The 25,249-nt window shown below is 51.1% G+C and overlaps 1 protein-coding gene across 1 annotated transcript in view; it reads left to right on the top strand.

Annotated features, from left to right (window-relative positions):
* The first annotated feature begins 10,142 nt into the window (after window positions 1-10,142).
* gramd1a (GRAM domain containing 1A) overlaps window positions 10,143-25,249 on the top strand; it is a 30,953-nt gene continuing 15,846 nt past the window's right edge. The window contains exons 1-8 of the mRNA XM_064304943.1: window positions 10,143-11,058; window positions 19,225-19,411; window positions 21,818-21,838; window positions 22,308-22,392; window positions 23,513-23,616; window positions 24,093-24,188; window positions 24,343-24,423; window positions 24,769-24,887. Of these exons, the coding sequence (XP_064161013.1) occupies window positions 10,658-11,058; window positions 19,225-19,411; window positions 21,818-21,838; window positions 22,308-22,392; window positions 23,513-23,616; window positions 24,093-24,188; window positions 24,343-24,423; window positions 24,769-24,887 (1,094 nt within the window). The 5' untranslated portion in view covers window positions 10,143-10,657. The remainder of the gene's footprint in view (window positions 11,059-19,224; window positions 19,412-21,817; window positions 21,839-22,307; window positions 22,393-23,512; window positions 23,617-24,092; window positions 24,189-24,342; window positions 24,424-24,768; window positions 24,888-25,249) is intronic.

The raw sequence follows: 25,249 nt of genomic DNA, 5'->3' as shown, positions 1-25,249 counted from the left end.
AGATTTTTTAAATGGCATAATAGATCTTTAAACAACATTTGCATAATACTCACTGGGTTATGCGGAACAACAAGTGTTAGATGCTCCCTTAATTTTTTTAAGTTTTAAAAAAGTTTCAGGATATTGCCTTTATTAACTTGAATTGAGACACGCTGAAAGATAACACAGTAACACAGAGAAATGTTGTAGCTCGCCTCTGAGTCTCCATGGAAACGAGGGGTCTGTGGACAGCCATCGCACAGCATGCACACAGCAACTGGCCCAGCTTCATCTCTTATCTTCAGCTATCGCTTTCGTCGTCCCTCAGGCACCGAGTCAATGCCAGCATGATTTGTCAGTGAGGTGCGCAAGGTTGTTCCAACAGAAAAGAAGGTTAAAATACCCGGTGGCTGCAGGGTGCAAGGACACCTGTCACCCTCCAAGGAGAGATAAAGAGGCCTGCTTTTACCATGACTGCAGGGACCTTTTGAAGTGTGGTGGTGCTTATGAAATGTCTGTCTCGTCATTAAACCTGGTTTGAATCCTTTTTTATAACCAAGACCTTTAAAAAAATAAAAAATGAATAAAAACTTGTTAGGATCTGAAATTTTTTTAAAAATATAGTAATATGATGTCATCAAAACGAATGGTTAAATGTTCAGTCCCCCGTGGTGCAACACTGCTGTTGTAATTCTGAGTAAAAATTCTTAACATGCATATCTGGCTTTCTTAAAACCAGGATGCGTTCAAAAGTACAACAAGTTACAGTATGTCAACCGAGGTAAGAGCCTATCCCTAAAACTACAGGCTAAGTCAGAGGCTAGCAAGTACAGGTTCCTGACTGTTTTGATAAGTCTCTCACTTTAAAAAATGTTGCATGCCATGACATGTTCCAGGATTAGCATATGAAGTGAGATTGCTTCACTGTGATCACTGAACCTGTCTACTTTCTCTTTCTGGGCCAGTGTGTGTTAGCTGAGGATAAGGCCTTCCGAAAAGTGACTTGAGAAGTGCAGAATGGTGCCTTTATCACTTTTTAGATGAAAATCACAATCCACACTGTCCAGCTTCTCAGTTGTCACAAGTCCATCCTCTGGAAAGTAACGGAATGAGCTTCATAAGCATCATTAGGTTTACTGGCCCTGTTTCTGAAACACATATCTGTAATTAGCCTCAGATTTTGGGTCAGCGGTTGCTGAAAAAGTGGGCACCTAGAATTTCGATGTTGCTGAGAGTACTGGAGCATGACCTAAGGTGTGCAAGATCCTCCCCGTAAGGCCATAAGGCATAAGTCATCACCTCAAGCCGTCCTGTCAGTCGAATATCTGGTTATTTCTAGTGTAGGTTAAGGAAATAAACGGAGAGGCAAAAGCACATATCCACTACACACACACGTCGTTGCAAAATACAAAACATATCCCATCAAAATGGTGGAGGTGTAGTTTGCTTTGCAAGTGGAACACCGGTAAGAGCCAACTGCAATAACAGCGAACAACTCATACCGCACATGCGTACAAATGTCCCATTCCCATTCATTGCGGCCTTGGAAATGAGGTTTACGTTTACAGTTGCGCAACGCAAGCTTCCCCAGGGTCAGGAGTGTGTGTGGGAAATGTGCAATAACATTTAGTGAGTTCACTGGTCAGCTGGGCCGGGAAGGAAATGGCTGAAGGTGAAACATCGGTCTGAACGATGTGCTAAGACTAGCGGAGTGCGCTTGACAGACTATAAGTAGCATCAGGAGCGGAAAGGATTCAGGATATAGAGGTGGTTTAGCACAGAACCTGTAGGCTGCGCACACTCTTCTGGAGTATGTTCTTTTATTTTAAAATAATGTAATGCTATACATTTCATAAGGCAGACAGAAAAGGTTTATGATAAGGACGACTTGTTATCGGTACATATTTATTTTGGGTGTTACAATAAGACGGTAAACAAGTATGTCAAAATGTATCCTTTCTGTATGACACATTACTCACGTAACACTGAAACATTCGAGTAAACATTCGAGGATTCGTCGTGTTTCATAAACCTTTGATCTCAGCTGCAGGGTCAATATTCTACAAGCAAGAAAAAATATTTGCATAATCAAATATCAGCACTGTAAGTGTGTCCATATATTCAAATGGAACAGATTTGATATGAGAGAATGTGTCTCATTTGTGGTGTCTGTGTCCATGTTTTGCTTAGCAAAGAGACTCTCTCTCTATCTCTCTCTCTCGAATCTCACACGCGCTGGAGCTTTTATTTTTAGCGCTGATCGGGTTTCCATTCACTGCCTACAGGCATGCAGTCACACAGCCCCTGGGTTTCTGACAGACAACAAACTGTACACACATCGCATCCCACCTTGATCGCAAGCGGACCGTTCTAATTTCAGGTATTTCAGGTTTGGAAACTCCCCCGTGTTCTGTCCAAATGCAGTGACGCAAAAATAGCTCTTGCATGGAATGTCACGATATCCGTGTTTTGTTTGAATTCTATGTTCGTTGCAGGATGTCTGTTGCGGGTCTGAAGAAACGCTACTAGGATCGTTGGATAAAGCATCGCATACGTGAGAAGAAAGCTTGGTAAGTCCATCAAGTCAATCAATTGACTTTTGCAAGTTGACAAAAATATAGAGGAGCGTGCACTTTGACTGGAAAACTGAGGACGCCCTGGAGCTATAACTTGCAACAATATCAGCGGTAACTCGTTAGACCGCTGTAGTTTTAACTTGATCGGTACGATTAAAGAGCAGTGGTTCGTAGAAGACTAGTTATAGGCTATAGGCTATGTGAGGATACCCGACTTAACAGTTAAGTTGTCTGAAATTCGTGTAGCCTAATGTGCGGGAGGCGTAAGTTAAATGAAATGTGTGCACTCTTTCTAAATAAGTAGCTAAATTATACTGATGTTTTACTCAGTAACATAATTTCCACGTGTTTCCAAGAGCCGTTGTTTAAATCGCTCAGAAAGAAGTCCCTTTGGTCGAGGAAGAAACGGTGGATTCTTTCAGAAATGCGCGGTGTGGTCAGCGAAAGATAGCTAATTGATTTTGAGGATCTGCAGGCAAAATATTTCCGCCAGCATAAATAAAATGGAATAAAAATGAATGCTGATTGAGTTTAAAAAATTTTTTTTTTATCCCATCCCTTGGATTATATGTCCAATTTAATAGCCTAGCTATGAACTAGATCTAGCTATTTTCACATATTCGTTTTGTACTCTTTCAAAATTACTGTCTTTGTACTCAATTTTTGTCAAAAAGATATTACTTAACAATTAATGTAACACCAGAATTAATGTAGACGCGCACGATTTTGACGCAGCCCACACCCATTGTATTCGTGCAACTGTAATGATGACTGTTAGGTTGAGTTCGCGCTATACTGGGCTTTCTTCTGTGGAACCACACTCGGTGGAAGTATGTTTGACGTCCGTCACTCCTCCCCTCCCCTCGGCCACATCTCTCTTTCTCTCTCTGTCTTTTAGTCTAGAACTGAACAAGGTGACCTATCTTTCCACAAGCTAACCAAAAGCCAACGGGAAGTGGGTGTAATATCACTCAAACCGCGCGTCTCAGAGACAGCAGGATCCAGAAAAGAGAAACGCGCCTATTCCCGCACATGCACCGAAATATCACGTAATGGCTACGGAGGAGCACAGCGGCCAGTACTTGCAAGGTGAGAGGAATTGTACCATAAGGAAGGACACTCGTCCATTCTCATGTTAAAAAAAAGTGCTGTTGCGTTTCTATTATGCGACATGTAAACAGTCCAGAAAGTAAATGCACAGAATTCAACAACCTTCGTTAGGAATGTGCGCTTACACGCTGATTTAGTTATTTAAGTATTTAAATGCTTCTGTCTGAATGATTTGCAACTTCGAAATTGTGTAATACGCTAAATGCTCACAAGAGGTCGCACTAGCTCAAACCATGTCAAGGCCATCAGATAAGAGACGGATTTTTAGAAAACTAACGTGACTGAATTTTAAACAGGTTTTGGAAAGCTCCCTCTGTATTAACTCCTTAGTTACTCGGAGAAACAAACAGACAGATTGAGTGACCCTGGACCCTGTTTTAACATTGGCACATGTTGGGACACACACACACACACACGGAGATGATAGTATTGAAACATGTATGATTAGTTTTGACTATAACTTAAGAACAGTAGTCTAACACAATAGTCTCGTTGGTGGTTTGTTTACGTTGGTGAATGAAAAGCGTGTAATTATTTCGAAAATGACACAATCCCAGCACATACCGTGCCATAATGACGTTTACCGTAAAAGGGCTTTATCAGTATTACCTTGTGGGTAAATTCTGTATATAGCTGGTGATATTAATGTTTCTGGCAGTTTGCTCGTCAGTGTTTCTTCAGTAAGCTAGCAAACAGCAAATCGCAGTAACGTGGTTCGTTGAATGCATATTTCAGCTGGCTAAATGCCTTAACGGTAGGCTATCTACGGACATGTGGTCTTGTCATGACCGTGAGTGACTGTTAAGGCACCATGTAATTCCTAATGTTGGTAAATACATCAATGGTTTCTCACCAGTCAACATGACCCCGCCCCACGGCCAACTTCGGTCTCCAATTGGCTCAACTGCCTATCCATCATAAACACCCGTTACTTTTTTGTTTGCTCTTTCATGGGAAGGACTGTACCACAAAGTTTTTATAATAGGGGGCGTGTGCTTTAGAAACTGCATATATAGATGTTAATTAATGCTCTTGCCGTACATTTTAATACACGCATATTCTTCAATTAAGCACTTTTATTAAACACGAGCATTTCATAATTTTCTTAAAGGCAAGAAAATCATATGAGCGAATTAATATTAGCGCATGTACCTTCCTTTGTGAACTTTTTTATCTGGACTTCTGGAAATGCAGGGAACCGGGTTAAGAATAAAGATCCGTTTTACACAGCATAGTATTTTAAGGAAGAATTGTGTAATATATATTTAACAAATAATTCAATGTGCTCAAATAAAAAAAGTCCAGTTGTAGTACAGGCGGAGTGTATTACTGGCATATTCTGGGTTCGGAAAACAAAGGGAAGCAAAGAACGTCTATTTGCTAGCTAGCAAGCAAAACTAGTCTGGACCGTTTTGCGTTTCGCGCAGCCAAATAGCATTAGCTGTCTCCTTCGCTTATGCGCTAACGTTACAAACTTATGCTAACGTTAGCCGAGGTAACTAACTTAAAGACGGACTCTTGGTAGCTAGCTACCGTCGGTAGACCCGACGGTAGAGAAAGGGGTTGCTGGCGAGCTAGCCAGCTTTGGGGATTTAGCTACATTTACAAAAGATGCTGATGTGCTCCTGTGAAAAAGTGGATTTTAATATCACCTCTCGCACCGTCGCTCGGCTCGTCTTCGAGGCCGAGCAAGATAATCGCAATGGGGGGAATTCGTCGAACGGGAGGTAAGTTCAGTTTAGAGGCTAACTAAATCGGAATCTTTATTTTGCCTTTTTTGTGCGCCAGACTAATATCGTGTTAGCCACGCAGCCATGTATTATCACTCTACATACGTCAATAAGTAAAGTGAACCAGCCACCGCACTCAGGTAGCTTATGAGCTAGTTAGCTGCGTTGAAGCTAAAGCTGTTTTTGAGAAAGGAAGACGACAGACCCCTTTTGTCTAGTTACCCACTTGGATTGTTACACGGTTCTGCTAGCCGCATACAGTGAATTAATTTGTTATCGTTCACATTTGGCACAACATCTGGTCACTTATCTAACTTATATCATTTACTTTAGGGGGTTTTAACAAGGCAAATTTAAAGCAAATTATTTTTTTTATCAGTGAGCGAAATGGGGGTGTTCTACGACTGTATTTTTGTATATCTAATAAGTTTGGCTTGACGCGTTATAGAAAACGTGGCCTTTAATGTTACTAAAGAGCTAACTTGTCCTGTCAGTAACGTGCACATGCGCCGACCCTAGCTTGCCAGCTAATATGTTTAGAGGAACCGTGGTGGAAATGTGTTGGTGTAAACTTTCCTTTTGATGTGGCGTGTGTGTCTAGATGACCATAGTCCTGTAACAGCTCAGTAATTGCGAGCTTTACTGCAACATCCAGAGGCCTCCAATGGTCGAAGGTTAGAAAAAGGATATTTGTATTTGTCGTAATAGGACTCAGAAATCGTCTTTCGTTACAAAATGATAACAGCTGATGCATCGTCACGAGATATTTGCAAATAAGAAAAGTGAAAATATTTTGTAAAGTATTGCAAAATTGCTTTCCAATGTGAAGTTTGACACTTAATTCACAGATTGCTGTTTTATTAAGTTCATACAAGGGAAATCATAATAATATGTGGGTATTAATTTTTATAAACAAAAACCCAGTTTGCCCACAGGTGCAGTTTATTTTCTATGAGCTCTATATGAGTGCACTGTAGTTGAGTGCCTTTGGCTCTATATGGAAAAATTTCAAAAATAAATCAGTAAAATTCTGGACTGACGCAGTCCTCAGTGTCAGATGCAGAGTCCGCTTGCCTTGCCTTGCCTTGCGTGTGTGTGTGTGACTGAGCTGCCTGCGGTGAGTCCTGGTTTGTGTTTTACAGCTGATAAGGGACTGATAGCCAGGCTGGTCGGAAGTGTGCTAAGTGAAGCTGGACAGGACGGTAGCATGATACTGTTGGGGTTACGCTGGATTACTGTGTGCAAACAGAGCTGTGCCAAGATTTGCCTTGTTCAAACAGATGCTCATGGGAGTCGGGGCATTGAGGCCAGTGCAGACATGCACGCTCTGGAAAAGGCAGCATTGCTGCTAAATACACACGCGCACACACGCAGGCGCACATATGTACACAGACGCGCACACACGCTCACACACGCGCACACACACACACACACACAAACACACTACAACTGCTACACGGGGACAGCTCAAGTGTAGGGGGAGAGGAAGTGAGCTTGGTTGGTTGCAGTTCTGACTGCACGAAGCGGAACTTATTCATGCAAGCGGTGGAATGGAATGATCTAAAGGGCAAATGGAGCAATCGCCAAACGTTGGGCCGCAGAGAGCGTTGCCTGCCTCTAACAGGTCTTTACTTTGGTTCCGTAAGTCTTGACTTTTTCATCTTCATAAGGGCCTTGTGAGTAAATAATGACATGACATGCACGTTGGACGACATGCATTCATAACATCGAGCAGCTGACGGCTTAAAACTTTAGCAGATGACCGGGAACTTGCATCCCCTCCTGAGTGGGCTGTCGGTTTGTGCCACTCTCAAAACAAACTGAAAAAACAATTTCCCCGCATTCTTCGGTTTGCCCCTGTGTTCTCGTTGCCTCCTGCAGTGAGAGCACTGTGTGTGCGCGGGTCAGCTTTGCTCGCTCGTCCTGCGCCGTGGTAACTGAATTACAGAAATGCAGAAGTGTCATCTGACACTGCGACCGTCGGAGCGCTGTCAGGATGCCGCGTTACTGCCGAGGGCGCAGACTTCCTGAAACTGATAGCTGCTTTATTGCTTGTGATTACAGAGTAAAACGTGCGCGCTTTCCCTCAAATCGAGTGCCGTATGTCTGTCCAGCATCGCAGGTTTACTGTGGCGTATCGGGGCTACACGGGCCTGCCTGTTTCATTGGGTCCAATAACCACAGATGTAGGTTTACTGACTGCAGCTTTTTTTTTTTTTGTTTTTTTTTTCTTCGGAGACTGGAATATCGCCAGAACGATACGTTTCCGTGCTGACACACCCTTGGCTGATTGATCGGATCGCGGTCGAGGTTCGTATTTCTGAGCTACTGCTTGTGTGCTTGCGTGTCCTCGGTAGTTTTCGGGTGACGGACGATGAGTTTTTTTTTTTCACACCTTACATGGGCACAAGGCCCAGCGCAGGCTGGGATGGACGGCTTTCCCGTCCGGTCCAAGACGAGAGCTCAGTCAGCGGGAAAGGAGCCAGCGCAGGAGTTTGCGTTGAGGTCGCTGGAGGAAGACACGGGGGTTGTGGTGCGTGCCAGGGAGCCCGTAGCTCTCCACGTGCGAATTTAGCATTTTTACCTGGGCTGGTAACTCGAGCTGTCCGAATGTATCTGGATTTCCGAGTAACTGAGGATTTAATACTCTGTGGGAGCTTCAGGGGAAAACCGTCTCTGAAAATGAACAATAGACTGAGGGGGGTTGATGTGTGTGTTTTCCCCGCTCTGTCAGTGTCTCTCTGTCCAAATCCTGCCGTGCGTTACAAAACATCCCAGCGTCACGGTGCCGTGGTCCCGTAGGCTGTCTCAGTCGTACAGGGATCTTGCACAAGACACACCCTTCCTGTCCACGCTTCCATTGAGTTCCTGTTATTTGACACGACGCGTGTTGCAGAGGAAATGTGGCTGATGTGACGCGGTGCGACCCGTTGAGGCCCTGCCGTGGACGGATCCGGATCGAGGCCGACTACGGACGCTCGGCCCGAACGTCGTCGTGACGACGACGCGCGTGCGAGACGAACGGCGTGGCCCGCAGGAAGTCTGCGTCCCCCTCGGCGACCTCCGGCTGGGCATCACATTCCCTCGCAGGAAGCTGAAGCGCGCGATTTCCTGTCACGGGCGCGCGGAGCGACGGCTTGCGTCCTGGGCGACCAGGGGGTCGGGACGTCCGGGACCAGCGAGGGAGGCCGGAGTCCCTGTGCCGCGGTCATTGGCCGTAGCCTGGCCCAGTCCATTTCGCAATTTGTAAAGAGTCCGCTTGCTTTCGGCCCACCCCCCCCCCCCACTTCCCCCACTCCCCTCACTTCCTGCTCGCTGAGAGCAGTCCATTCAGCTCAGGGAACAGCCACGCAGCCTCCGGGCGGCACGCGATGAACTGGGGCCCGGTTCAGCGACGCCATGGCAACCGGAGCAGAACCAGGAAGTCCCCCTCCCTCCCTGTTAGGATGTTGGGCCGGCCGCTGTGTGTTGAGTAAGCTAGGCTACTGAGCAGCACGGCTCACTTCCAAAGCAGCGCGCGCCCCGCTCGGCCTCTCTCCTGGGACTCCAGTGTCTGGTAAATGAAAGTTTTGCATATTTAAAAAAATAAATAAATAATTAAAAAAAAATTTTTTTATAGTACTGCCAGAAGTTTCCACTGGTGGTTAATTTATTTAAAGTCCCTCACACTGGCAAACTTAAATTGCATGGCAGGCAGGGAGGGAGATAATGGCTGTAATTTGTCTTGCTGGGCCGTAATTAAAGTGGAGATCTTCCTCTGCAGTTTAGTCATGGTGCTCTGTGATGGCAGCCCAGGCTAGCCGAGAGGGCTTTAAATAAAGCAGAGCCTTCTGTGAGGGGACAGCGTTTAACTGATGAGACAAACCAGCAAACAGTCTTAGCAGTTCATTCTGTTAAAAGGCATTACTGGCATCCGTATCGCCAAAAATGTCGGCCGCCTTTGATCAATATTAAGAGAAGAGGCTGTCTGAGATAAATAATGCAGGTAATAATAAGCTATGTTGTAAGCTCAGAAAAAATGGGGAAATGATATTCTTTTATATTAATACAGCGCTGCTAGCCTGGTACGTGGGCCAAAATGGAGGGCATTGTTTGTGTCTGAAAAGCTACGGGTGGCTTCAATAGTATGGGAATGGCGGAGAGATTCCCCAAAACAATATTTGCTGTATTTGAACTATAAAATACAATACTTTCAAAACACTCAATCACAGAGCTATTCTATTGTAGTCTGCATAAGATTTAAAAAAATAAAAAATAAAAAAAAAAACTTGATTGTTCTCAGTCAACCGCAAAGAAATTACTGTGTTTGTTTTTTTTCCCCCTTTTGAAATTTTTTACGTTTAAACCCTGTAATTTTCCCACTTAACACTTTGCCAAACACAAACAGCGCACCTCTGTAATGTTGGGATGTTTTGTAACGGGAAGAGTTCTTCTGTTGAGAGACGGCAGTGATGAAGGGCTTGCTGTCGCGTAAGGTCGGCTGGTCTTTCTCTCCCTGAGGAGTGTTCTGTGGAACCCAAGTCTCTGTCTCTCCCCCCCCCTCCCCCAGCCTCTGGGAACTGGCTCTCACAGATACACGTCCGCCCCTCGGCAGAGCCCCGCCGTCGCTCCGGCCAGGCTGAGCGGGACACGGCAGGCCTGCTAAACTAACGCGCGGAAGGACGGAGGGAGAAGAGGCCGATCCGTGAGAAGAACGAGTGGAAAAGAGGGATAGGGAGGCACCAGAGGGAGTGGAGGAGGACCGGGTGGGGGGGTGGGGGGGGGCTGAAACCGGGAGGAGCCGTTGCTGAAAGCTAAACTTGTCCATTTCTGATGTTTTTATACTTTATATTGGAGTCCGAACCCTGGTTGGCTGCTGTGAGCCTATGGACTCTGCGGATAACCTGAATTATAATCACTGTTGGTATGTGCCAGGCCTCTGTTGGGGGGTGCTGTGGGAGTACTGGGCAATTTTGGGTGTACGTTCATTTCTGGACATACACTTTCATGTAGATAACTTGATTATTGGAAAAAGAACCGCAGCAGGAAGTTGAGAGACCAACTGTTGCCAAACTTGGGAAAGTTTCGATACAGGCAGGCTCTGTCGCAAGAGGACCCTTCCAATCACAGCTGTCCCGCCTCTGACTGAAGCACACGCATGCTCGCCCCTCCGCCTGTGCCGAAACGCTCCCCGAGTCCGTGAGGCCCGGCTCGGCTCGGCTCGGCTCGGCCCGGCTCGGCCCGATTTGAGCCACGTTTGCACAGGCACCGCTGGGGTCGGCCATGACGGGTTCTGAGGGGATGATGACGATGGAGCCGACCGGGGGCCCGGACACGCCGGCGAGCGTCCCGCTCATCCCCGTCCCCACCCTCACCGTCCTCCCGCCGTCCTCCGACGCCGAGTCCTGCTCCCGCTCCCCCGACCCGCGCCCCCGCCGCTCCCGGGCCCGCAGGGAGAGGGGGAGGGACAGGAAGGGGCGGGACGAGGAGTCCGGGGAGCGAGGGAGGACGCGGGAGCGGGACGAGAGCCGGAGAGGGAGCGGGGGGCAGGGGCGCTCGCCTTCTCCTCTCCTCCTCCTGCCCCCTCCCAGCTCCTGGTCCCGTAGCCCCTCCCCCATCAGGCGCTCCCGGTGGTCCCTCAAGAGCCTGCTCAGCAGGGAGTCCACAGACTGTGACAGCTGCAGGTCAGTGCTCCACACCGACTGACACAGGTCAGTGCTGTCTCCACACAGACTGTGACAGCTGCAGGTCAGTGCTCCACACCGACTGACACAGGTCAGTGCTGTCTCCACACAGACTGTGACAGCTGCAGGTCAGTGCTCTACACCGACTGACACAGGTCAGTGCTGTCTCCACACAGACTGTGACAGCTGCAGGTCAGTGCTCTACACCGACTGACACAGGTCAGTGCTGTCTCCACACAGACTGTGACGGCTGCAGGTCAGTGCTCTACACCGACTGACACAGGTCAGTGCTGTCTCTACACAGACTGTGACAGCTGCAGGTCAGTGCTCTACACCGACTGACACAGGTCAGTGCTGTCTCCACACAGACTGTGACAGCTGCAGGTCAGTGCTCTACACCGACTGACACAGGTCAGTGCTGTCTCCACACAGACTAAGTTAGCTGTAGGTCAGTGCTCTACACACGGACTGACCGTTATCGTCCGGAGACCTGGCAGTGTTGTGTAGCGGATGAGGTGCTGGTCTGTGCCCCGGAGCCCACAGGTTCCATTTCCAGGTGGCCAGACTGCAGTTGTAGCCTTTAGAGTGGAACCGTACCTCCATTGTTTTTGTGACTAGTGCGAATGTGAAATTTCTATAACGGCAGTGGAAATGACCGTGCCTGGCTGTGCCGGCCACCGCGTGCTAGCGTCGGCTAAGCGAATAAACAGTGTAGACGGTCCCGCCGCGGGGCTCCGGGACGGCCTGCCGTGTGGGGGCAATGGGGCCCCGCGTTACGCGCCGCTGTGTTCGGTGGATTGTGTCGCAGGTTTGGGTCGCGCTCGCGAGCCGGCGTGGTGCTGTAGGCCAGCGACAGGGGCACCGCAACACTGCCCAGCTGCCCTACTGCCCAGCTGCCCCGCTGCCCCGCTGCACAGCTGCCCTACTGCCCAGCTGCCCCGCTGCCCAGCTGCCCTACTGCCCAGCTGCCCCGCTGCCCCGCTGCACAGCTGCCCTACTGCCCAGCTGCCCCGCTGCCCTGCTGCACAGCTGCCCTACTGCACAGCTGCCCTACTGCAAAGCTACCGTACTGTCCAGCTGCCGTACTGTCCAGCTGCCCTACTGCCCAGCTGCCCCGCTGCACAGCTGCCCTACTGCCCAGCTGCCCCGCTGCCCAGCTGCCCTACTGCCCAGCTGCCCCGCTGCACAGCTGCCCTACTGCCCAGCTGCCCCGCTGCCCTGCTGCACAGCTGCCCTACTGCACAGCTGCCCTACTGCAAAGCTGCCGTACTGTCCAGCTGCCGTACTGTCCAGCTGCCCTACTGCCCAGCTGCCCCGCTGCACAGCTGCCCTACTGCCCAGCTGCCCTACTGCAAAGCTGCCCCGCTGCACAGCTGCCGTACTGCCCAGCTGCCCCGCTGCACAGCTGCTGTACTGCCCAGCTGCCCCGCTGCACAGCTGCCCTACTGCACAGCTGCCCCGTTTCACAGCTGCCCTACTGCAAAGCTGCCCCGCTGCACAGCTGCCGTACTGCCCAGCTGCCCCGCTGCACAGCTGCCCTACTGCAAAGCTGCCCCGCTGCACAGCTGCCCTACTGCAAAGCTGCCCCGCTGCACAGCTGCCCCACTGCCCCGCGGTGTTCTTACACTGCTTACGGCCTGCCTGGCCCGTGAATACGGCTGTCGGAAGCGGTTAAAACAGCCATCTCGCGATTTGTTTGTTTCCGGTAGATAAGCCGGTCGGTCGCTCCGCTGCATTTAAAAAGGTTAGGTAAAAGTGAAGGTTAGCCGCGCGGGATGTGCGTGTCTGAGAGGGTCGCTTGCCACCGTGCTCACTTCTGCTGAAAATGCCAGATCGGGGTTGTCATGGAGACGCTACACTTCCACAGACAAAGTTCGATATCGGATTTTTCTGAAATGAATCCGTAGGTATTGCGTTAATCGTAAGATACTGTTACGCGTTATATCTGCGCTGTCCGTAGAACTCCCGCCTCCTCTCACCTGCCCTCCTGCCCGTTTTTGAGATGCTGTCCGCCGAAAAGACTGCTGCCCGGTCGGCAGTTTTACGTTTTTCCCTCCTGGTTGCGCAGAGGACACGGTGACGCCCGCAGCCAATCGGATGCGACCGCTCGGCACTCGCGTCACATGCGTCAAACGGAGAGGTTCTGAGAACCCGCTGCCTGCTGCTGCGGGTCGCTGCGGCCGCTTGAGCGCGGGGCTTTTGGGACGCGTCGGCTGCGCGCAGACCTGGCTGCGTGCGTGCGCGCGCGCCTTTGGAACTCCCGCGCCAACGCCACGTCGCGGTTCGAAGAGCGGCGTTTTCTCCGAACGCGCCGTCGCGCTGGCCTGCTGACCCGCGCCTCGGCTCGGCTGTAACGGGGGAAGCCGCTGTGGAAAGAGGGAGTGTGTTTGAAAAAAAAAAAGGGAGGGAAAGAGAGGGATGTAGAAAACGGAGGGAGCGAGGGAGGGAGGTGAAGAGCAGAAAGCCGGAGGACAGCCGGAGCCTGGGCTGGGTCACAAAAGGAGTAAAGGGGGGGGGGGGGCGGAGTTTTCCCCTCAGTTGCCGTGGTTTCCGACACATGACATCACCGCGGGCCAGTCAGAGCTTGTGCTGCAGCTGATGATGTCATCGCCGGCCAATCGGAGGCCCCGTTCGGTGGTGCAGCGCTCGGCTCGGCCGGCCTGTCGTGGAGAGGCAGCTGAGAATGCGAAACGCACTTTGTGCGTCCCGCGTGAGCAGCTGGGGCCCTGCTAGGTATCCATACGATGTTAACAACCGTTTTTATTGACCCAATTTAGAAAGGAACAATGTTACTCTCGACCCTCCCCGCCCCTGTGCTACAGCTCTTTGTGTCACTGTTTAACAGATTTGCACCCTTAAATACCGGCTTTGGAAAAAGGGGGGGGGGGCATCTTTCGTCTTTGCCTATAAGGAGGCCACTTCAAAAGGGTGATTAGCGAGATCAGCAAAGGATTGACTCATTTAGATCAATTCATCTCGGTGCCTGCCTGTTAATTTCATCAGTATTGTTTCCCGGGACGGTGAAGCAGTGGAAAGTATTCGTTTGAGTTTTTAGGGTCGATTTGATCGGAGATACAAAGGTCTATTTGCATTGGTGTTGGTTCCTCCAAAGATGAATGGGACCAGAATAAGTGCACTCTGTGGCCTTGGTGTGGCAGGGTGACTGTTGTGGTTAGGAGGGGGGGATTTGCATGTCTATTTGCGACTGTTTTGAATTGGGATTACCTGTAGGGGTTCTCCAGATAGGGTCCCGCACTGCTTTTCCTTGAAGGCTGGTAGAATCGCCGCTGGGGACCAGGGGTGTTAAACGTGCCTTGTTTGTTGTGGTGCGCGGCTCAGCTATGTGCATTCCCACAGGGCGTCTGTCGCCTGTTTTGGTTTAGAGGTGCTGCTTGTTGTTTGGGGAGCCTTTCAGTCGGGACACATTCCTGCCCTCTGGCCTGCTTCCTCATGGACTCCTTTCTCCCGGGTGTCCGGCTGATTTGAAAGTTTGTTGAATGGCACAGTGGCTCCCCTCCACCCGTTTACATGGGGGGGACAGTGACCCAGAGGCCTATTCCCTACAGCTAACGCCCTGAGCACAAGACACAATTAATGAGGGAATACATTTACTTGGACCCCACCCTCTATTTCACATGTATTTAAATAGTAAAATATTTTAAATGTTTCAAAACTTTAAAAAAAAATAAAATAAAAATTTATTTTATTTTGTCCAACGTGTACATATGTGGATTTTCTGGGTTTTGTGATGCTGTCAAAACAACTATGTGAACACTGTCCCTGTGTGTGAAACCCTAATTTAATCTGACCGATTGGACTGTCTATGGAACGTGTAAACTGAGTTTCACATTTATCTTGTGACCCGGTCCTGGGCTGCGCCACTTGAACGTAATAATTTCCCCGAGGTATCGGTTCATTTTAAGTCACAGGGTACTTTTGAACAAACGGCTGTAAAATGCGCGGACCTCGCTTAATTGGCGTTGCAAAATCCGCCGTTGATCGCGTCTCTCTTGACTTCAGGTTTTGTCGATTGTTTTATTTTTTTGTGGCGAATGATTAAGTGAGCCCAAGGCCAGAGTTTTATAGCGAAGCAGGTGCCCATGCCCTACTTCCCTCTTCTGACGATTTTCACACCCAGCCGCTCCACGTGCCCGTGTTCCTTTCACCTGTCCTCATGTCTCCTTCCCTCCCCCCCCCATCCTTCCCCATCCTTCTCGCGTCCTCCTGCACTTTGAACCCAGAGATTATGACTGCCGCAGCCAGACCTCGGGAAAGCAGATTACAGAAAGAGAGAGAGACAGACCGGAGAGGTCTACACGGGATGTGGATTATTATGTATGATGGGGCCTGTAATCCATGGAAACAGTGGGAGACAGAGGGGTTAAGATCAGCGAGGGCGGGGCACCGAGTTATTGTCTGTCTGAGATTAACATAATTATCGCTGGTTCTGTTCGTACAATTACATTTAAAGTATAATGGAGATTAACGCAGTCGCCGTGATTATGGTCACGGTAATAGTATTGACATGCTGCTGGGGTAATTGGTTTTAATGCCCAGCTGGGTGTGTTGAAATGTATTTACGTGGTCTGTCATTTGCAAGCCCTCGTTTAATTTCCGCTGGTGTGCTGCCTCGCTCCCGGCCAGTAGGCTTATTGCCAAAACACGTTGCCGCTTTAAACCAATATTGGTAGCGTGGCAGAAAAAAAATAGGCTAATGTAGATCGCTCTCTCTCTGCAGCATTAGTGTATACAGCAAACCTTTCTCCCACGATGTGGGCTCCCCTCCCTCTCCTCTCCTCTTCCCCGTTTCCTCCTCCCCTTCCCCCGCCCCTTGTCCATCTCTGAGTGCCGCCCGGATTACTTACGGGCGCATCGTTAGTTTGTCAACGCGTCGCAAAACGGAAAACGAGCCGGGGTCGGGTGCCTCTGCCGACGGTGCGGACGAGGATGTAGAGGGACTGCTCTTTTTTGGAATTTGGAAAACGAACGCCGTGGGGGGGGTAGCGAGCACCAATTCCGGAACCCTTGTGCGTAACTGATCCTCGTAACGGAGGTACCGGAGAAAAAGCTAGCGTCTGCAGGATCAGCGCAGTGCGGCCACCACAGGGCATACTGGTACAAAAGCCAGCGTGGGAACGTGTACATTCGGAATCGCCTCATGACATGTTCGAGTGAGTAGTGCACTGGGGACTTGCTGAATTATTTCAGATTTGTGGAGCAGATCCCTGTAAATTCGGCTCCTTCGTTGTGCCTGTTGTAGCACGCTGTGTTTATGTGCTGTGTGTGCGCCTTGTAACGCAAGTTTATTGCAGCGGACGACCGTAGGCATGTAGCTAGCTGGTTATCAGGCTAGCTAGCTCATCAGAAAAGGATTGTTGAAGGTGTTAGCGGTTTAGCCTAAACTCTAAACAGTGTCGGTTGGAAGGAAAATTGATTGTCCGAGTAGGGTGGCACGTATCCATCTTTGTCATAATACATTGGCTAACAAGGCGCGTGTGCTCTTGTCAGCGCGACCTTTTTTCTGTTTTGGTTGTCGTTCTGTAGTTTTTCACGTGAGGGGTTTAGCGGCTCTGTGCCTTCGCTGCTCTCGTATTATATGAATATTTTTTAATTTACGGTTGGTGTGTAATACATTTTGTGGTTTTGTGTTTGTTGAATGATGTCCGTCTTAAAAACCACAACATCGTTTTCGAGTTATAGCTAATTTCCTCGTGCCAGTGGACCAAACTAAAACAGATTATACTGTACTGAGCCTTTACTGGCTCCTTTGCAGGTGCAGGTGGGATTTAATTCGTAAACACTTCTAAACGGATTCATTTAAGCACACAGGCACCATCGACATTAGACTCTGCGCTCCGTAGACTTCAACCTGGACACGGGCTTTACGGAGTGACGGTAGTTAATTTGGCTAACGAGCTAAAATTACCAGCAACATCTGTTAATTTGTTTTTCTGACGGCGAAACGGCCCTGTTAGCAAAGGTAATGGCTAATTACATTCCGGTGGACAGGCGCACACGTATGATAACGGCATAACGTTAGCGGTAGTTTGTGATTCAACACGAGTGCAAAGGTTAGGCGGGCTAACGTCACTAGCTGTGTGTGAAGTGGTAGTCTAGCTCACTGGCATGTTATGAAGCCCAGGATTCGACTTCAGCTTCCCTCCGGCCATAGCAGCTGGACGGGAAAGGGGGTATTCCGCGGCGAGCGACGTTACCTTGGAAACCCCTAATAGCCGCCCCCTTCCTGCGTCTCCACGACAACGCGAATCGGGTCGGAAGGTTCTGAAGGGATTTTGGCAGTGGCGAGAGGACAGACAAGGGCTGAGCAAGGCGCGAAGGGGGCGAAAAAGCTGTACAAGAGGGTGGTGGATCAACTATAGAGGGAGTTCTAAAACCAGGAAAAAAACGAGGCAAAGAATGCGACATGGTTTCTGTAGAGGAAAGTAAAACATTTTGCGTACTGAAATAGTTTTTAAGGGAGAAATAGATAACCACCCACAGCGACGAGTTACTGTTTGAGGGAGATAATCAACGTAATTTTGTAATTAGCGCTTTGGTCGTATGGTACACTGGGAGTATTGTGTGGCCCAGTCACTGATGTGTCCTGTTCGTTTTCCCTCTGTTGCCCCAGTTAACATTCCGGTAGCAGAAGTTTGTCGGAATTAAGAATTAAAATGTTTTAGTGGGGGTTGATCCTGCTTACTGGATGATGATTCTGGAGATTCACATATCCTTTTCTAGCTCATTCCATGACCACAGTGCAGAAAGACTAGATTGTTAATTTTTAAAAATAAATAAATATTGTAATGTGTACTCAGCCGCTCAAGGTGAAGTGAAGGGGGGGGGTACTAAAGGTTGTCACATCCCTGGCTGTAGTGTCTTAACGGGCTGTTTAATAGCCTGCTGTCAATATAGCGCCTTTCGGCAGACATCTTCAGCTTCACACCTGGGATTTCTGAAACGACTTTTGCCCGAATTTCCCCGTCACAGGGCGTTCTCTGCCCCGTGCGTCGCCCTGCGAGGGCTTCCGTTCGTGAGCTCCGTTGCTTCGTGTTTCTGTAGCGCTGGCGTGCGCCCCAGGCCTCGACTCCGGTGTGTGTGGACGCCCGTCACCACAAGTGGCCCGTTTCCCCCCCCCCCCCCCCGCAGCGGGAATGGAATGTAACCATGGCAACACATGTTGTGACATAAACATGTTCATTTTCTGTATGTTGCTGCACAAACTAAAAAAAAAAAAAAATTAAAAAAAAAAAGAAAGTATGCGCTCCGGGTTTGTCCTTGCCCCAGACGTGGGACGGGGCTGGGTCAGCTCCGGGTTTGTCCTTGCCTCAGACGTGGGACGGGCTGGGTCAGCTCCGGGTTTGTCCTTGCCCCAGACGTGGGACAGGCTGGGTTGGCTCCGGGTTTGTCCTTGCCCCAGACGTGGGACGGGGCTGGGTCAGCTCCGGGTTTGTCCTTGCCTCAGACGTGGGACAGGCTGGGTCAGCTCTGGGTTTGTCCTTGCCCCAGACGTGGGACGGGGCTGGGTCAGCTCCAGGTTTGTCCTTGCCTCAGACGCGGGACCGGGCTGGGTTAGCTCCGGGTTTGTCCTTGCCTCAGACGTGGGACGGGCTGGGTTAGCTTTGGGTTTGTCCTTGCCCCAGACGTGGGACGGGCTGGGTTAGCTCCGGGTTTGTCCTTGCCCCAGACGGGACAGGCTGGGTCAGTTTGTCCTTGCCCCAGACGTGGGACGGGCTGGGTCAGTTTGTCCTTGCCCCAGACGTGGGACGGGTCTTGCCTTCCTGGCTCTGCAGAACCAGGCTCGCTGTTCCCACTGGCAGCAGCTGGAAAAGGGCAGAGGCTCTCTTAAATTAATTTAAAACCCCTGCATCAGGCAAACTGCAGTCCCGTGCAGTCCGGTAATGTCATCTATTAACCCCCCCATACACACTCTCTCTCTCTCTCACACACACACACACACACAATCATATGCACACACATACAGACACACACAAGCAAGCACGCTCATAAACATTCACACACACATGTGCTCACTCACAAACGCACGCACACACACACGCTAGGCATGTGGCAGTAAAAAATGAGATGTGATATATATGTTAACCTGTGTCCTGCACCCCCATGTGATATATATTAACTTGTGCCCCCCCCCCCCCCCCCCCGCAGTACTGCCAGCAACTCTCCGCGCAGCACCCCGGGCAGCTCCCCCTCCGTGCGCCGCCGTGTCCTGGGGGGGGGGCGGGCCAGCGAGGGGGAGGGGGGCGGGTCCGACAGCCCCCTGCCGCCCACCACGCCGTCCTCCTCGTCCTCCTCCTACCCCCTCGGCCCGCGGAACTTCGCCCGCAATGCCAAGGTAAGCGGCGACGAAGCCGATGGTCACGGCGGTAACGCCCGTCTCCGAGTGCTTGTGTCGGCGCGGAGGAGGAGAAACAGGGCTTCTCCCGCGGACAGGATTCTGTGGCGGCCGCCTCAATCCAAGTTTGTCCCGCCTCCACAGAATTCTGTCCAGCGTCGTCAGGAAACGTCATAAATACGAGCGATCGGGTTTTCTCTTGAGTTTACTGCGTTCAGACGAGTAAGTTGTGTTTTTTTTTTTTTTTTTGCACCCAGGCACGTCCAGTATTTTCAAAAACATTTCCTAAATAGCGTCCTATCAGTTTAATTTTTTCAACCTACAGATGCCGAGATACCAATTTTTTACAAGAGTAGGAGCAGGTGAAGCCCAAGTCATCATTGATCGCTTCGCTTAAAGTAAAAGTATATCATTAAGGTATCATACAACGCGTAATGTGTCACGTGCCCGTGAAGTCCACCTGCTCATGGCAGCAGTGTGGTATATTGCTAAGATGCAGCAAGTATACCGCATTGTCAAAGTATATACCAGCTGTATAATTGATAAATGTAGGGGCACATAACTCAGGAGGTAAACGTTTGTTGCAGTCGAGTGCCGGTTCAACCCCGCCCTGGGCATGCAGTGTCTGAGCAGCACTAACCCTAACGCTAACTGCTCTGGCGAATGAAGGCATCAATTGTAAGCGCTGGATGCGCTATATAATGAGTCCATTACATTTACATGTAAGTCGCTCTGGATAAGTGCGCCTGCTAAATGCCTGTAATGTAACGTCATTTTGAGGCAGGAGAAACCCAGAGAAAGCCTGCACGTTGCCCGTATAGCTCCTCTATCCAGCGCTTTATTACTCTCTGCAAACATGGCGATCAGCGGTCCGATCAGCACTCTGATCAGTGGCAGCGCTCCGATCAGTGGCAGCGCTCTGATCAGTGGCAGCACTCCGATCAGCGCTCCTATCAGTGGCAGCACTCCGATCAGCACTCCGATCAGTGGCAGCGCTCCGATCAGCGCTCCGATCAGCGCTCCGATCAGCACTCCGATCAGCGCTCCGATCAGTGGCAGCGCTCCGATCAGTGGCAGCGCTCCGATCAGCACTCCGATCAGTGGCAGCGCTCCGATCAGTGGCAGCACTCCGATCAGCGCTCCAATCAGTGGCAGCGCTCGACAGTGAAGCGCCTTGCCCGATCAGCTCCTCGATCATGGCAGCGCTCCGATCAGTGGCAGCGCTCCGATCAGTGGCAGCACTCCGATCAGCGCTCCGATCATGGCACGTCCGATCAGTGGCAGCGCTCCGATCAGCACTCCGATCAGTGGCAGCGCTCCGATCAGTGGCAGCACTCCGATCAGCGCTCCAATCAGTGGCAGCACTCCGATCAGCGCTCCTATCAGTGGCAGCACTCCGATCAGTGGCAGCGCTCCGATCAGTGGCAGCACTCCGATCAGCGCTCCAATCAGTGGCAGCGCTCCGATCAGTGGCAGCACTCCGATCAGCACTCCGATCAGTGGCAGCGCTCCGATCAGTGGCAGCGCTCCGATCCGCGCTCCGATCCACGCTCCGATCAGTGGCAGCGCTCCGATCAGCGCTCTGATCAGCGCTCCGGTCCGCTCCAGGGTTTGGCGCGGGCCGGGCGGGCGGAGGCTGTGCTCCTGCTGTTTGCGGGGTAATAAAGCTGTGATTTATGGGGCTGTCTGTGTGGTGTGGGCGCTGGCCCTGCAGTGATGACGGGCAGACCGACGCTGGCAGTGGACCGGCGTTAAGCGCCCGCCGCTCGATGTTTATCCCCCGTGTCGGAGGCGTTCAGATGCAGCGGGTACGGTTGGGTATAGGGTGGCACCGTACCCCCTCCCCCCACCCCCCAAAAAAAAAAAAAATTTACAAAAGAAAGAAGAAATTTTATGTTGATATAGTTTGTTGTTATGATGGGAAAAAGTGGTGCTTGCGAGCAGTCAGTCTGCCTCGTATTATTGGTAAATTTGGAGGATCTTGGCTAAAAGCAGAGAGGACCGGTCTGGACGTCATGGTGCTGAGTTTTTGGCCTGGATTATCGCCAATTTCCACAGATAAACATTTTTTTATTTTGACTCGCATCAGCTTAAATGCAGAGAGACGGACCGGTGCTGGATAGATCGGTGCTCGAAGGCCATTCGAGTGGCCAGTCACAGCGAGCCAGCCCACAGACGAAGCGAGGGCGGTTGGCTGGCGCGCTGAAACGCGCGGACTGAGCGCGTGCGGGTCGATGGCTGACGGGCTGTGTGCGCGTGGACAGCTGCGTGTGCCTGGGCCCGGCGCGGCGGCCGACGCCGGTCTCCCTGTCGCTCTTATCCTTGTGAACGGGAGTTAGCCTGATGCTAGCGCCGCGAGCCGCTCCTTCACTGACCGTGCGCTCTCTTCCTCTCCCTCTCTTTCAGAAGATGCAGAGCTGGTACAACGTGAGTACGAGTCGTTTCGTTAGCGGGCCGCTCGCGCCCCGGCGCCCCTGCTTCTGCTGATGCCTCGCAGTGCACCTCCTTCCCCCCCTCTCTCCTTCCTGTGCCCCCTGCAACCTTTCCACTTTGTGTTCTGTTCATTCTTCATTCCTTACTCCTGCCTCCCTCACTGTTTTCCCCTGATCTCTCTCTGTCTCTGTCTCTCTCTCTCTCTCTCTCTCTCTCTGGATATGAGATGCTTTTATTTGGTGCTAAGAGAACTTGCTTGTTAGCACTACCTGTACTAGCAGCGTTTAGCTGAAATGGTTTGTTGCTTCCAGACTAAAGATACTAGTTTCTTGCTCCCTCTCTCTCTCTCTCGGTCTCTCTCTTACTCTGTCACTCTCTTTCTCCCCCTCTCTCTCTCTCTCTCTCTCTCTCTCTCTATATCTCTCTCTCTGTCTTCCCTGACTCACACTCCCCTCTCTTTCAGGTGCTCAGCCCCACGTACAAGCAGAGGAACGAGGACTTCCGGAAGCTCTTCAAGAAGCTGCCGGACTCGGAGAGGCTCATTGTGGGTGAGTCGTGTGAGGCGGTGAGGAGGGGGGGGCGGGCGGGCGGGCGGCCTGGAGCGGGGCTGCGTGACCGGACCCGTCCGATCAGGTGACTGGGCCCCTCAGCCCCGCCGCAGACTGGGAGAGGCTCTCCGGGGTTCCCGTCTCCCGCCCCGCGCTCTGCTCTGCGGAGGTTCTGCCTCCGGGCGGCTGGAGCCGGAACAGTCCGGTTTGACGCCTCTGCCGGGCGCGATCGGATTCAGCGCGCTGGCAACGGGCAGCCCTTAGCAACCAGCGCCTCCTGTAGTAAAGGAAGAGGGAAGACTTCTCTTTTTCTCTCGCTAACAGCTCTCGTTATTTAACTAGTGTCGAAAAAAAAAACTCAAAACAAAACGTTAACAAAACAAGCCAAAAGCACTAAGAGAATTCACCCAAAAGCATTCGGAAAAATGATTCCTCCAGCCGTTAGAGAGCATGTTGCCACTCTGTTATTATAGCCTCTTAAGGCCTTACTGACCTCTGACCCTGGCCTGCAGCAAGCTTTAAAAGAGTGGCTCCGCCTCCTGCCCAGCTCTCTGCTCTGTCGTCTCTGTCGGTGATCTTCGCTCCTGGACCTGGCGGGCCGCAGGGTCTGCTGGTTTTTGTTTTGGCCTTAATATCAGCAGCCGGTTCAGACCCAAGAAACCCAGCTGAGGTGTGTTAACTGTGTAATACGCTGCTCTAATTGATCTGTTAAGTGCCGGGTAACAACGAAAACCAGCAGATCCTGCGGCCCGCCAGGACCAGGAGTGAAGATCTCTGGACTGTAGGGGAGACTGAAGGAACGTGGGAGTTGTCCTACACAGTCTGTGGTGCTGTGGCTTGCCCTGGTTGGGCTCTGTCTTATCTGTAGTACAGGCTCTTGTTCAGTGTGACTTGCACTGCCTTTTGCATGCTATAAATATATACAGCAGGGCATTTACAGTAGCAATTCAGCTTAAGTACTTTGCTCAAAGGTATAGGGGCAATGCCCCACGTAAGAATAGAACCTGCAGCCTCCTGAGGTACAATGCCAGTTTTTACAATGCCATTACGCTATTCTGCCCCTTGTGTGCTGTGTATGCCACCCTCATCTTCCTCTCTGGCCTCTCCTCCTCCTCCTCAGACTACTCCTGTGCGCTTCAGAAGGACATCCTGCTGCAGGGTCGGCTCTACCTGTCCGAAAACTGGCTCTGTTTCTACAGCAACATTTTCCGCTGGGAGACCACAGTGAGTGACACGCGCACGCAGAAACACACAAACACGCGTACGCTCGCACAGAAACACGCGTACGCTCACACACACACACACACGCACGTACACACACACACACACACACGCACGTACACACACACAGAAACACACGCGCACACTCACACAGAAACGCGCATATGATCACACAAAAACATGCGCGTACACTCACACAGAAACACACACAGACACACACACACGCACGAACACACACACACACACACACACACACTACCTCACGTGCTGTTCCTCTGCAGTGGCAGCGCAGTGTGTGCTGTTAGCAGAGTCTCTCAGAGCTGCTGACAGTCGAGGCAGCCCTCCCTGTAGCTCTCACGCTACAAGCTGCTGAAGAACAGGCCACGACAGGTTAAATTACCCCCCCCCCACCCCCACCCCCACCTCGCTGAGCGATGCACAGGGATCCGCCGCCAGTCTGTTTCACACCCCCCCCACAGATCACCATTCTGCTGAAGGACGTGACCACGCTCACCAAGGAGAAGACGGCCAAACTCATCCCCAACGCCATCCAGATCAGCACTGACCACGACAAGGTGAGAGAGCGAGCGAGCGGGTGGGCGAGCGGGGGAGGCGGGGCCGCACAGCCCACACGCTGACTGTCCAATCAGCTCAGACCAGCTTTCTGTTAACATGGTTAATCTCTCTCTCTCTCTCCTCTCTCTCTCTCTCTCTCTCTCCCCCCCCCAGCACTTCTTCACGTCGTTCGGAGCGAGGGATCGGAGCTACATGATGATTTTCAGGCTGTGGCAGAACGCTTTGATGGACAAGGTGCTGGCCTGCTCTGTGCCTCTCTCTCTCTCCCTCCTGCCCTCTTCATCTCCTGTCTCCCTTTCCTTCTCTGTCTCCCTCCCTGTCTTTACTTCTCCGTCCCTCTGTTTCACTGCTCTCTCTCTCCCCCGCTCGGTGTCTCTCACTCGCTGTTTTTCTCTAATTGAATTCTTCTGTCTTTACCTCTCTATTGCTGTCTCTCTCTCTCTCTGTCCCCCTCTCTCTCTCATTTGTAAATATCAAAGTGCAGCTCATACGGTGTTTCGGATACGTGCCAGATGTGTTGTTTTAGTGGGATGGGTGTGGTTGATGTGACTGTAGCTCCGCCCCTCTCCCCTCCCCCAGCCCCTCACCCCCAAAGAGCTGTGGCACATTGTGCACCAGTGCTACGGCACAGAGCTGGGGCTCACCAGCGAGGACGACGACTACGTCTCCCCCACTGCTGAGCACGTCAACGGCCTACTGTGAGTCTGCCTGTCTGTCTGTCTGTCTGACTGACTGACTGCCTGCCTGCCTGTCTGTCTGCATGCCTGTCTGTCTGCCTGTCTGTCTGTCTGTCTGTCTATCTGTCTGTCTGCCTGTCTGTCTGTCTGTCTGTCTGTCTGTCTGTCTGTCTGCCTGCCTGCCTGCCTGCCTGTCTGCATGCCTGTCTGTCTGTCTGTCTGTCTGTCTGTCTGTCTGTCTGTCTGTCTGTCTGTCTGTCTGTCTGTCTGCCTGCCTGCCTGCCTGCCTGCCTGTCTGCATCTGTCTGTCTGTCTGTCTGTCTGTCTGTCTGTCTGTCTGTCTGTCTGTCTGACTGCCTGTCTGTCTGTCTGTCTGCCTGCCT

This window comes from Anguilla rostrata, chromosome 1 (genome assembly GCF_018555375.3).
Source record: "Anguilla rostrata isolate EN2019 chromosome 1, ASM1855537v3, whole genome shotgun sequence".
Classification (NCBI taxonomy): Eukaryota; Metazoa; Chordata; class Actinopteri; order Anguilliformes; family Anguillidae; genus Anguilla; species Anguilla rostrata.
Note: the sequence above shows the minus strand (reverse complement) of the source record. Positions and strands in the feature narration are given on the sequence as shown.